This window comes from Alligator sinensis, unplaced genomic scaffold, assembly GCF_000455745.1.
Source record: "Alligator sinensis unplaced genomic scaffold, ASM45574v1 scaffold839_1, whole genome shotgun sequence".
NCBI classification, from domain to species: Eukaryota; Metazoa; Chordata; order Crocodylia; family Alligatoridae; genus Alligator; species Alligator sinensis.
In genome coordinates this window covers 107,951-121,339 of record NW_005841885.1, presented here as the reverse complement: position 1 = coordinate 121,339, position 13,389 = coordinate 107,951, and the positions used below count along the sequence as shown (strand labels likewise).

At 56.6% G+C, this 13,389-nt stretch overlaps 1 protein-coding gene across 1 annotated transcript in view; it reads right to left on the bottom strand.

Annotated features, from left to right (window-relative positions):
• The window catches only part of SLC26A6 (solute carrier family 26 member 6), a 25,503-nt gene extending 12,814 nt beyond the window's left edge, over window positions 1–12,689 (bottom strand). Inside the window, exons 1-13 of the mRNA XM_025196810.1 lie at window positions 12,620–12,689; window positions 10,036–10,200; window positions 9,109–9,248; window positions 8,658–8,768; window positions 8,006–8,181; window positions 5,567–5,731; window positions 4,521–4,673; window positions 3,445–3,527; window positions 3,163–3,310; window positions 2,826–2,939; window positions 2,292–2,369; window positions 677–772; window positions 1–26 (exon numbers count right to left, since the gene is read on the bottom strand). The exon at window positions 1–26 is cut by the window's left edge and continues 54 nt beyond it. Coding sequence (XP_025052595.1) covers window positions 1–26; window positions 677–772; window positions 2,292–2,369; window positions 2,826–2,939; window positions 3,163–3,310; window positions 3,445–3,527; window positions 4,521–4,673; window positions 5,567–5,731; window positions 8,006–8,181; window positions 8,658–8,768; window positions 9,109–9,248; window positions 10,036–10,163 — 1,418 coding nt within the window. The 5' untranslated portion in view covers window positions 10,164–10,200; window positions 12,620–12,689. The remainder of the gene's footprint in view (window positions 27–676; window positions 773–2,291; window positions 2,370–2,825; window positions 2,940–3,162; window positions 3,311–3,444; window positions 3,528–4,520; window positions 4,674–5,566; window positions 5,732–8,005; window positions 8,182–8,657; window positions 8,769–9,108; window positions 9,249–10,035; window positions 10,201–12,619) is intronic.
• Window positions 12,690–13,389: the final 700 nt, after the last annotated feature.

The window sequence follows — 13,389 nt, the reverse complement described above, 5'->3', positions numbered from 1 at the left end:
GCCACAAAAGTAATAACCCAGATCAGCTGCAAGAGATCAGTGAAATGTGAGTGCTGGAAAAGGAGCCAGCTGGTGCCAGACTTGGACTATGTAGGCATGAAGTTCACTAGCTACCACTCCCTGGCCATCAGAGCCAAAGCTGACACTACTTCACAGTTCCCACACACATTTCCTCTGATACACAAAGATGCTACAGCACCCACCAGCAGCCTCAGCGCTCTGAAGATGAGTTCCCTGCTCAAAACCCACCAGGGATGCTACAAGCCGAGATGGGCCTGAGCTGGGTCCACACCTGGGTTCCCTGATGGAGCTGTGAGGTTCCAAACCCAATCTTCATCATGCCTCAGTTCAGAGCCCAGGGCCAGGCTTCTGTGGCCCAAATCATATTCTCAGTTGATCTAACACATGCTCTGTTAGGGGATTACTGCTTGATACTGTGGGGCTGTGTTCAGCCCACAGCACAGACTGCAGGACTGCCCACCACTCGAGCCCAGCGGGGCCTTGTGTACTCCTGAAGGGCTATGCAGAGCTGGCTAGACCTCCTGCCAATGCTGCTCATCAGGGTCTTTAGGCCTGGCCTTCAGCCTTGCAGCATCAGCCCACCACAAAGGGACCGCAGGGCAAGAACAACTGGGCCAGTGGCCTGAGGTGAATTCAGGCCTCTTCTGCTTCTTACCAGGTCAACTTTATTGGACTTCCAGAGGGTAGAGAGGTCTTTGAACTGCTTGAACATGCCTTTCAGGTTCACAATGATGATGGCAGCTAAGATGGCCTGCAAGAGACATTCCAGAAGAGGTAAGGCTCAGAGCAGGCACAGCGGGGCCAAGAGCCCCAGCTCTGCAGACTGAGCATGCCTGAGTGTTCAGGGTCCCACGGGGCCCCCAGGTTGAGGGAACGGGGGTTAGGCAAAGGAAGTGCAGCCCAGAGGTTAACACACAAGAGTCATGGGTTCCCAGCTGTCCTGACCCTGCCTGAGAGACCAGGGGCAAATCACTGCTCTGGGCCTCTATAAAAGGAGAATACTTCACCTTGCAGAGCTGGCAGGCTCAGGACATTGGATGGAAGGTAAGTAGAAAAGATTCAGAGCCCTCCCAGTGCCATGACCACCACATGCTGCTTGCCTGATCAGCCCTGGGCCATGTGCTGGTTTCCAAGCCAAGAGGGGACCTCCTGAGGGCCAGGCAATGATCTGGTCAGAGGCTGGTGACCACAGGGATACTTTTGCAGGGGACAGAACCAATGACTGAGTGCAGACCTGAAAGCACAGACCTGTCCCTTCAGCAAGGCTCTCACTACATGTGCAAATGGCAGCAAGGACAGGGCAACACAAACACAGAAGTGATTGTGCCAGCCAGTGGCTGAGCCTCCTGAGTCTTCCCTGGTGGAGAAAGGCCTTTCTCAACTTGCCTGGCAATGCCTGAGATGATGTGGGCAGCACTGAGAGCAACAGCCAAAGCGCTGGGTGTGTTGCCAGGGCCGGAGTTCAGAACCCTGTGCTGTCCAGAGAAAGCCTTCAGGCTCTGGGAAGGATTGTCTGGTCTATGGCATCTCTCAGTTGCACCCTGCACCTCACTACAGGTGAGTCTGCAGTGCCCCTTTGGGCTAAGCAGCCTGGAGTGGTCTCCAATGGTCTTTACTTACTCTGTCCTCTTTGCTCAGGAAAATCTCCTATTGGCTCCAGTGGAAACTGACCCCAGGGGGCCAAGCAAATACAGAAAGGAGCACAGGTCTTCGCCACTAGGAGTGGCTTGGCCAAAGTTAATGGGAAAGACTGTGGAGCTGTCATGAAAATACCCACCAGTCACACCCCACAGCTGGATTGTAACTGGTGGGATACTGGGACACAACCCCTGTCACTAGGGTACTGAGGAGATGGAAGGGGAGGGTGACTCTAACCTCGTGCCACAGGCTCTGAGTTGAATGCCGGTAGGAAAGCATTTCCCTCTGTCCGGGTGCCACATACCTGGAGAGGGTGGCACAGGGTGGTTTAGCCCATGTGCCTGTAATGTTTCAAATGCTGGGTAGTGCTGAGGTGGCAACCTAGAGCGGTGGCTCCACTGCTCTGCTCCAGCATGGAAGGACACTGGAGGATGCTGGAAGGGATGGATGGACTGTGGCAACTTGCTCATCCCTAAATGTGTATGTACATATACTTGTTCCTTTTCTGTCCTGTGTGAACTGATCTAAGTGATGCCAGTAGCTGAAATGGCCCTGGGGACTCTGATTAGCTGTAGAGACCAAGGGAGCAGGAGGGCTGGGGTGGGGACAGTCAGGGCTCGGACTGGACGTACTTTAGGCAGCTGTTGGAAGAGTTCCCCAATCTTCAGAATGGTTACGAGGATGACAAGTGAGGCGATAACACCGGCCACCTGGAGAGGAGAGAGGCAGCCTGTGAGGAGAGGCGGGAATCTCCATGCCACCTGCTCTGGGGCGAGGGCATCACAGAAAAATTCATCCATGAGAAAGCCAGGGCTGCCCAGCAACTGTTCCAGCCTGTTCCTCTTCTACCCTCCCTCACATTCCCACCCCCATGCTGTGGCCATGCTTTTGCACTGGGGGTGAGGGGTGCAACTCTGAGAACTTGCCCTCTGCCCACTGTGTGATCTCTGCTGGCTGGACCTAGCAGAGCATCCATAACATCCAGGCCTTGTCACGAGCAAAGGGCAATCCCACTGCACTGCTACGTTGTGCTCATTGCCCTGCACTGCTCCCTGCAGCCCTTGCCCTGCTCATACCAGGAAAACAGCAGAGGAGACCCCAGGGAAGTCTTCTCTTCCTGGACCTGGAGATGAGGTGAAGGGGTGTGCTGATAGCATGGCACTTACCTGGCTGTTCCCACCTGTGCTCTCCTGAACCAGGCTGCGCGACATGGAGCAGCTGATACTGAAACACTGGAAAAAGCCTCCCAGGAAGTTGCACAGCCCCAAAGCTATCAGCTCCTGCAATGACAGGCCAGGGGAAGAGGAGTCCAGAACTGCCTCCAGCCCCTCACTGCCCAGGAAAGAGCAAAGAGGCAGAGCTGGGGCCACACTACAAAAGCAGAGCAGGACAAGGGGCATGGGGGCTGAGGGGTTGGAGGGGAAAAGCAACGGGGGAGAGTGTGAAGGGAGGCAACGAGGAAGGGCAGAGGCCCGAGTGTGGTGGTGCCTGGTGAGTGCTTACCTGGTTGCTGTCCACCTTGTAGCCATGTTTCAGGGCAAAGATCTTGCCCAAGGAGATGCAGATGGCATAGCCAACTATTGCTATGGCAAAGGCGTTGCCCACCACCCGTGCAAAGTAGTCAATCCTGGGGGCCACTGGGGGGTTCAACCTGCAGCAAAGAGAGAAAAACAGAGCTGGAAAGGGGCATTCCCGCAGCTGGCCTGGCCTGGCTGCTGTGCCAGTCCCTGCTCGATCCCTGGCGATGCAGAGGAACAGCATGAGCCCAACCTGCCTCTGACTCACCCACTGGGGATGTCACCCACGATGGAAACCCCATACTTGTTCGTCAGGTCAGCTCCATAGGAGATCCCCGTAGACACAATGATCTAAGGGGAATGGTCAGAGTGAGACAAAGCACATGGGGGTGCTTACTACGTGGCCTCCCACCAGCCTGGGAGAGCACACCAGCCATGTGCTCAGGACCCTCTGTGGAGGGGAAGCAAATGGGGCCAGCCTAGCTGAAAGCATAGTGCATGGGCAGGGCTGACCAGAAGCTGCTCCCTCAGTGAAGGGGCAACAGGACACAACCAGCACGGGGCTTAAGACAAAATGAGAGATGGGAGCACAGGGTTCATCACCTATCATCCATGGGGGACATCGAGGCTCGAGCCCCAGATGGCACCCACGGCTCCTGGAGGAGTCTGGGGCAGCTCAGCCTACAGGGCCCTGTCAAGGTTGGGCAGCCAGGGCCCACCATGAATATGCTTTGGGGTGAAGGCTGAGACCTTGGGCGCTGCACTGGGGGCACTGACTCGCTACACCCTGGTCACTAAGCCCAGCCACTGAGGTCAGGTACTAACTAGCGGCCTGGGGATGAAAGGCTATTGGACTGTCTCTTCTGTACAATGAATGGAGTGAGTGCCTCCAGGACCAATAGCTTTGCTGACCCTCTGTCTGTCATGCAGGCAGGGACTCTGGCTCCAGGAGCTTCCTGAAGACTAGAGGCACCAATGGAAGAGAAGCTACCTCCTGCCTGGCCTTAGCATGGCTCCTGAAGTCTACTGCCTTCCTGAGATCATCCCAGGGGCATCTCAGACCCAGCACACACCAAGCTGCCTGTGACTAGACTCAGCCGAAGCCTGACTGTCTTCAGTTATGCCACCTGAGCAGGGAGGCCTCACAGAACTGGCAAGAGAAGAGCCAGTCCAACAAATGATGGTGCCTTCAGCCCCCAGGCAGAGATAAAGAACTAAACCTCTGTGCTCTGCGGGGTGGGGATGGTAACAGGCAGCCTTTCCAGCCCTAAATGCCTGTGGAGAGAGGGCTAAAGAAAACCATGGAGAGGGAAGAGAGGTGGGTCTGTGCTGTCCCCCCATTACCGTGATGAGCTCGATGGGGATGGGCATGGGGAGTTTGGAGGAGAACTTGTGGTTGAATATCTTCACGACAAAGATGACAAACATGGCGATAAGGGCGGTGATCAGGGTGCCCACGTTGGTCTGGGGCAGTTTCGCGCAGATCTCAATGAAGCTCTAGGGGAGAAAGAGAAGAAGAGATTGTGACGCAGCGCACATGGCCCCGTGGCATGGCTCTCTACATCCAGGTAGCAGGTCAGGAGGAGCCATTGCTCACATCTCTGCGAGCAGGGCCCATGTCTTCCTCTGGTGCACAGAGCACCTATCTCTGCCTGAGCCTCTCCCTGACTAGGGTCTCTAGGCACAGGTGTAACACAATCAAGAATAACAATGAAACCTATGTGCTAGCATGACTCTGTGCTGTCAAGGAAAGTAGCCTGTGCAAGCCCCCTCCCAGTTGTACCCCATAGATTCCTAGTTACCAAGTGCTGCTCTACCAGGGCAGTTACTGGGGAAGCCCAACCCAGGAGCTTTCCTGCTCTACCATCCTGCTATGAAAGGTGACTTTACTGGGAAATCCCATTTCCAGACCCTGTTAGGAAGCCCTGATCTCTGGAACAGCAACAAAACTGGATTCTTCCTGCATGCAGGGTATTTAAAATAGCTAATATGGTGACAGCAGCCTGCTGGCAGATCCAAAGCTGGGTCAATGACCAGAGCTCCATGGGCTCTGTGTACAGCATTATGAGCTCAGCATGGGTTTTGTGTAGCACACACTGACTTTCTCCTCAGCTTTAAGCAAATTCCCATGAAAGCCAACGTGAGTGAAAACTGGGCAAGATGTGGAGTGTCAACCCTGAGGAATTTTTGTGGTATATTTTTCCTATCAACCCACCTGGGTTCTCCAGGAGCTCCCATACTCTGTCAGTGTTATCACACACACCTCAACACACAGAAGCCTCTAGTTTGACAGTGTTCTGTACAGGGAGCTCTGGGGAATCACCAATCACAGAGCTAAGGACCGTCTAGCTCCTGCCTGTCCCAAACTATCCATGCCCAGCCCTACTTACCGTGAACAGTGACAATGGTCCCGAGTGCTCACCCAGGCGCACCCCAAAGACATACTTGAGCTGCGAGACCAGCACATGGACAGAGGCAGCAGTAGTGTAGCCGCGTACCAGTGGATCCGAGAGGTACGTGACCACAAAGCCGAACTGCAGCAAGCCCAAGGCAACCTGGAAAGAGACCCAGGAGGGGGTAGGCCAGGCTGTGAGCAAGGTCCTCTCCAAGAAGCCTCAGCCCCTGTCCCACCCAGCAGTGTCCTAAGGCACAGTGGGGTGGCACTAAAAAGGAGCTTGCTTTGGTGGGGTGGAGCTAGGGAGAATCACCTCTGGCAAAGCGTGGAACTAAAGGGGGGTTGTAGTGTGGGGTACGGAGCCCCACTTTCAACTCTTCCTGTGGAAGAAACAAAACACTTGGACTTTCACCCCCAGTGTCCACTGGTTGTCCTGCAGTCAGCAGAGCAGAAACTGGCCAACTGTGAAGGGCTCTGCTGAGAGTGCTAGCAAGCTGGACATTCAGGCCACCTGGCTGTGGTTGTGCCCAGGCAGTGGGGCGGGCTGGGCACAGTGACCGTCACCATCTCTGGCATTTGACTGGATGGCTGTGGGCACCAGATCCTGCCAGCAAAGGTTGGGGGCTGGCATGGTGACAGAGCGCCAGGCTGCTGAGCTGGACAGGCCTCAGTAACCAGTGATGCATGGACTATCTTACTCCACAGAGCAGGCCAAGTAGCAAATGCATGGGCAAGTACTACCACCCCAGAGAGGGACAGTCCTGGCCTGGGAGTTGCTCACAGACATCAGCAGGGCCCCATGACAGCCCGAGCCTGGAAGAGTGCCCAGGCCAGACTCCACAGGCAACGAAGTGGTGCAAGATAATGGCTATCAATCAACCTGGGCTGTGAAAGCAGCTTCTGCTGTGCTGGATTAGATGGGGTGGTTTGATGAGCCTACAAGTCTGCTTGATAAACATGACTGTGATGATGCTCACACTGAGACAGCTGTCAGGCATTGGCCTGGGCACTGCCTACCTCACCATGTAAGAAACCATGACAGCACAACATGTTGGCTGACTGACAGGTCTTGAGGGTAACCATCATTGGGGAATCATCACCATGCACCACCTTGGGGGCTCTCAGTCCTATGCTGTGTGACAGGTTTATCAGCAGCATGGAAGAGAAGGAGGGATCACAGCAGGAAACCCAAAGGCTGGGAGGTGGGGAGGGAGAATAACAAGGAGAACAGGGCATACAGCCACCATGCCACAAAAAGATCTGGATTACTTGACAAGCTGGATGCCAACAAAACTGTGTTTCAGTGCAGCCAAACGTAAGGTCCTGTACCAGCTCTGAAGGATGTGGGACTCCACTCTGAGGAGCAGTGACTCCAAAGGAGTCATGGAGGACCATCACCTAAGCATGAGCTCCCACTGCACTGTAGCCTTAAGGGCTAATGCGATCCTTGGACATATAAACAGGGACACCCAAAGGAGGAGTCAGGAGCTTATATTATCTCTCTCATGGGCTCTGGGACAGCTGTTCCCAGGAGGTCTTAGGTCTACAATCCAGGAAGGGTGTTGAAAAATTGGAGAGGGTTCAGAGATGAACCCTGACATGATTAAAGGACTGGACAACAGGACTTGCAGGGAGAGACTCCAGGAGCAATCTCTTCTTAGCTTATCAAAGTAAAGAGTAATCAGACCTGACAGGAAAGTAATAAACACCTATCACAGCCACCAAAGACCTACATGGGAACAAACACTGATAACAGGCTCTGCCATCTGCCAGACCAAAGTATAACAAGATGCAACAGCTGGAAATTGAGGTTTGACAAGTTAAGATTAGCAATGAGGTGCACATTTTCATCAGGGCAAGTAATGAAAGACTCTCTGAGGTTTCACTGTCAATTTTTAAATCAGGGGTGGACATGTTTCTAAACAATCTCCCCGTGTCCAAGCAGGTGCTCATTCAGGGAAGTCCCATGGCCTCTGTAATGCAGGTCAGAGTAGATGAACCCAAGGGCCTAAGTGGTATCTGCCACTGAAGGATGTCTCTTCCTGGAGACCAGGAGACAGGTCAGTCAGTGGAAGCCAAGGTGGGAACAGCAGGGTGGGTCTTAGTCCTTGGGATGGAGGAAGAATTTGCTCTGCCCCTGCCCCTTGCCCAGTCTGTATGGGAAATGAAGTCGTTGAGGTCCAGAAGACGAAGCTGGAGACTGATCTGTGCAGTGGATGGAGCTGCCGCAACCCCACAGCCCGTGGATGCTTCAGGGAGTACAGGCATGGGTGTGGGGAGAGCAGGGACTGGATGGCACAGGGACTAGATGGCACAGGGACCATGTACCAGCATCAAACCATGTAGCAGTATCACCACCCCCCATCAGGGCTCTGGGTGTAGTACCAGCCAGATCCCAGGCTGCTCCCTGCTCTGCCCTGCAGGCCCTGCTCACCTGGAAGATGCCCACGAGGATGGTAAGTGCAGCCACCAGCTCCACCCGTACAGCATCCCTCCTGGCCTCATTAAGGATCGTGTTGTTGGTACCATTGATCGGTTCCATGAAGTCGTCACTGGGCACCATCAAGTCTGTCACACTGCCGATCATGACAGAGATGACAGCAAAGGGGCCTGCGGGGGGGAGTACAAGGTAAGGACACAGGAGCTGTGGCCACACGGATCTCCTAGCAGATCATGCACAGCTCAGTCCTGTCCGCTCAGGACTCTCTCATGTGAGGAGCCAGGTCTCAGACACAGCAGGGGGGCTCCTTCCAGCAACTAGCCCAGCAATGCAGCTGCTTATTTACCAGTATCAGACTCATCAGAGTCCCTGGAGAACTCATCAGAGAAGTGAGAAGTTTGCCCATGGGTCACTGGTGGCCTGGAAGACCCACACCTGCCTAGAGGGCAGGCAGTGATCTCCAGAACCCCGGAGACTCCAGCCAGTTGAGTAGCTACAGGTTAGCGAGGTAGCCCAGTACAGCCTCCACAGGATGGGGGGAGGAGGCTTGGGTGCTTCTTGGTGCTCTCCCCCATGCCTGTTGCTGATAAGTGGTCTCCTTGGCAATGCTGGACCCCACAACTTCCAGCCTGGACCCCCTGCTCACCCACAGAGTTGTGCCGAGACGTCCCAAAGAAGAAGTACAGGAAAACGGGGTAGAAGGAGGAGTAGAGGCCATTGACGGGAGGCAGCCCTGCCAGGAGCGCGTAGGCCAGGCCTGGACACAGCAAAGGCAGCAGAAGAGTTAGGTAAAGACAGGCTCAGCCAGTATGCACACATGCCCCCCACCCCACAAGCCCCCCAGGCCTGCTCTCTGCCCTACCACACTGAACCCTAGACCCTGTGCCCTGACATCCCCCAACTCAGCCCTCTGCCCTCACAGGCTCCCATCCACCCCGTACACCCACATTACATATACACACACATTGATGATTTGATACCAGGAGGTACCAGAGAGCTAGAGACCATCCTCACTGCCAGCTGGGTGCCAAGCTGCACTCCAGAGCAGTCCTGCTGAGCACACGCTGAGCTCTGAGCTCAGGGGCTGTGGCACTCACCCTGGGGCAGGTGCATGATGCCCACACTGAACCCCGAGGTGATGTCTCCAATGAGCCAGTCCTTGATCGGGTAGCGTGGCAGCCATTTTAGGAAGGGCAGGACCCGGAACAGCAAGGACTTTACAACAGCGCCCGAACATCTGGAAGAGAAGGACGGGAAGGCACCTGCAATATTTGTGCCAGTCCACCCCAAACACCCTGCTCTGTGGTATACCAGGACACCCCAGCTACCACCCTCTGGAAGGAGCTCTACAGTCCCCAGACTGCTGCCTTCTGCAGGATCCTGGGAATTGCAACACCCTTGTGAAGCCCCAGAAGCCTCTCCAAGTCCCTGGAGACCTCAGCACCTGCTCCAGCACCAATATCTGAAGGGTGCTAGACCCCACACTTGCCCCAAACCCCATAACCAGAAAAGCCTCTAAAAAGGCCAGAGGGGGCTGGTGACAAAGGCCCCTGCAGGTCACAGGCTCCAGCCTCCCATCTCCTTGGAGCTACTTGGGCCCAACCGGCACTGGGACAGCCAAGGAGTTGCGCCCACAGTGCTCTCTCCAGAGGCAGGAGCCCTGGGCAATGGAGAGGGCAGGAGCATACCAGACAGAAGGTGGGCAAAGGAGTGCACATGAGGGTGAAAGGGTACTGCCCCTGCCCCTGCCCCCCGGCAGCTGCAGGGCCTCTGGGACCAGCACAGCCCCCAGCCCACTCCCTGCCCCACCTTCCTTCTACCCCTCACCTTTGGAGCTTGCGCCGCTAAGGCCAGAGGAAAGGTTTTTCTCAGAACTGGTATTAGTTATTAGTCATTAGTCATAAAGCCCCTATCAGCAACTTGGCAGGCCTGTCTCCTGCCATTCTCCCCTTCCCCCATGCCACCGCACCCTCCCCAGCCCTGCCCAGCACCAGTGCAGGGGAACGGGGTACAGTGCCTCCTACCTCATCTTATGGAGCTTGCTGCGGATAGAGGATGCGGGAGCCTGGGTTCTCTGTGCGACCTCCTCTATCTCAGCCTCGCTCAGCCCCTTGTAGCCCCTCGAGCGGCACCGCAGCTCCGTCTGCTCCATCGTGATGGCTCTGAACCTACTCGAGCTCCTGTCTGAACTTCAGGAGAGGAGGAGAGAGGCTCAGAGCTGGTGATGAGACACCCCACTGGAAATGCCTGTCCCTGCCAGTGCAGCATCTGATGCCACTGTAGTCTTGCTTAGAGGAGCCCATTGCAATGCCTCCTCCAGTGCCAGCCAAGGCTGGAGGCTGAGGCTGCTGAAGAGTTAGCAGGTTGCTTTTGAGAGCCCGCAGCACTTTGAGGAAAAGGAGCTTCAGAGGCCAAGGCTGAAGGAGGCTCTGGGGCGAGGGGAGCACAGGGGACCCAGAGGCACAAGGGCAGTGCAGGGGGCAGCCCAGCCCAGAGCTCTGCCTGTGGGGGACATGGGAGGCCAAACCACTGCTGCAGGCCAGCCTGCTCCTAGCTGTGCAGGAAGGGGCTGGTGCTGTGACTGGCCTGCAGCTGGCACTCAAGGGACACAAGCCACCAGGACTCTGGCACTCCCTGCACCCTCTGGTCTCAGTGCCTGAATCTGGGCTTCTTTTCTGCCCCAAACCAGGCCAGGGCTGTGTGTATGGGGGAGAGGGGCTGGCTCCAGGACTGCAGCCAAGAGTGAGCTCTTTCCACTGCCAACTCAGTGCCAATCCCCCAAGAAAGACACGGTCCCCTGCTCCGTGGACTGTATGTGGCCGCCATGAGTGTAATTCTGCCCATGGGCATAGCACAGTCGCAGGAGTCTGGGCTGCCTCTGGCTGCACAGGGGGCCCAACAGAAGGCCCTGCCTGAGCCTGTCACAGCCTCTGGCCCTGGAGCTGGCATAGGGGCAGGAGGGGGCACACACCGCTGCTCCAGGCTTGGTGTCTATTGCATCCTTCTGTGAGCTAGAGCAGTCCTGTGCCAGGCTCTGTGGGCTGCAGGGATGGCAGTGAGTGCTCAGAGGTCCCTGTCTCTTCACCTCTGGACACCCAGAGCCACATCGCACGGCTGTACAGACTTTGCCCTGTTACACATGAAGGGCCAAGAATTTTCATCCTCAGCAAGAGCCATTAGCCTTCCACTCCCAGCAGGTGCCTGTTGGTGGCTATCAGTGCCCTCAGTCATGCCCTAGGTGGGCACAGATACACAGTAGGTAGGTGCGCACAGAACACGTGCATGTGCCTGCATACACCTATACATGTGCCACCACAGACCTGTGCATGCGCAGGCACACACCTGTACACGTGCCAACAGTGCCCCTCAGCCTGAGCGAGCATGGGGCACCATGTCTGAATGGCAGACAGGCCTGGGTTGGCAGCTCTGAACCTGAGCCCCCAAATTTATGCCCATAGCAGGCAAAGCCCAGGCAGCAGCAGGGCTGGCTTCCCACACGCAGCCCTGGAGAGGCCACAGGGCACTTGCATCTCTGCTGCCACCAATAGACAGAGTCACTGGGGAGCCCAGAGCTAGATGGTATGGGATGTTACTGGCCATCCACTCCAAGGCCTTGCAGACATGGGCAGGGACCCACCACACCACTCAAACCTGTGGTGGGCAGGGGATGGTAACTCAATGGGCAGGCAGCCTCATCCCATTCTCCACAGGCATAAGGCAGAGCCCATCTCACATGGGCTAAGCCAGAGGATGGCCCTGAAACTCCCTCCCTGCCTTTAGCTGCCCTGAAATGCCTCATGCAATAGGCAGGGCAGGAAATCACCTTGCCCCATCCCCGCTGAGCTACAGATGCCCAGGAGGGGCTCAGTCTGTGCCTCTCCCCATGGGCCTTGTAGATGCTGCAAGAGCCCAGCGCCAGCACTGCCTGGCCCCCTAGCATAGTGCCCATACCCAGAGCTTTGAGCAGGGGCCCCTGAGCCCCCAACCCAACCCAAGAAATCCTGTTGAACTTCCCTGCTGGATTCCCACCTGCCACCTGGGATGCTGGTGTGGAGTCCAGGGGCATGGTCCTGGGGAGATCCTCAAGGAAATGTTGCCTGCTAGCGGTGCCACCCTCCACCACAGCCCTGACCCCAGCACACCACGCCTGTGATTCTGGGCCGGGGGGTGATCCCCAGACAGAACACCCAGGCCAGGCCCTTGTCACAAGATCCCAGGACAGGCTCTCTGGGATGCTCCAAGAGCCTGGGGCTGAGGCATCTCCCAGGAGGATGCACCCCACCAGCTGCTCCCAGTCCCAGGCTCCCCCACAAACCAACCCACTCTGTGCCAGGGGCTGTCTCACCCCTCACATCCAAGGGGGTACCCCAGGGATGGTGACGGGGTCTCTGCTCCAGGCGTGAGCATCACCCTGGGATGATTAATACTCAGAGCCTCTGGGAACGCATCAAAGCAGGTGCCGACCCGAGCTGCTCCCAGGGCTAATGGTGGGGATGGTTGCAGCAATGCCCTGCTGTGAGGGGGGTCTCCCCTGCCCCCTCCTCAGGCAACAGCTCTTCCCTTCCTCCAGCAGATACTCTCTCCCGGGGGGCCGAGGACGGCTCTTACCTGGTGCAGGCACGGCTGCTGTGGGGTCCGGTGGCTGTGTGTGCCTGACAGCCCTCTAGTGAAGCGTGCACTCTCCTCCCCGCTATTAATACTTGACGGTGATCTTTGAGACACCACTCCCTCCTTCTGCCACCCTCCCTCGCCTGCCAAGGCAGCTCTGGCTCCACAACCTCCTGAGTCATGGGGTTTAAAGGTGCAAACTGTCACCAGGCAAGTCCCTGGCCAGGGGCTTCCTGCTACCTGGGGACTGCTCCCTCCCAGCCCTGTCCTCTGTCAGGCCCCATCTTGCAGCCTCTGACAGGCTAGGTGAAAACCCCTGGGGAGCTGAGCTCTTGGGGGACAAGAGAGGCCATAAGGGTGAAGCCTTGCAGGGGAGGGAGGAGCGTTCCTAGCAGGGAGACCACAGGCCTGCCCGTCCCCTTGAGTCCTCACCCATCTGAGACTTGCCTCCTCTTCTTCCTTGGGGAAACCAGACCCAACGGGACATAGAGGGGGCATCATTCAGGCGGGGAGGGGTGGAGGCCATGAGCCGCTGCCCCACAGACTCAGAGGGCAGAAAGAGCACAAGGCTCCTCCATTTCCAAACCCAGGGAAAGGCTCCAGTGCTTACAACAGCTCCCCAAGTGCAGCTAGAAGAGTGAATGCCTGGCCATGCCGTGGCAGGGACTTCACCCTGTCCCTGCCCCAACACAGTGGAGCAGACTGCCTGCCACACAGCACACCGCCAAAGTACAGGGTTGAGCTCCATGGGTCTGGAGAGCCAAGCCAGT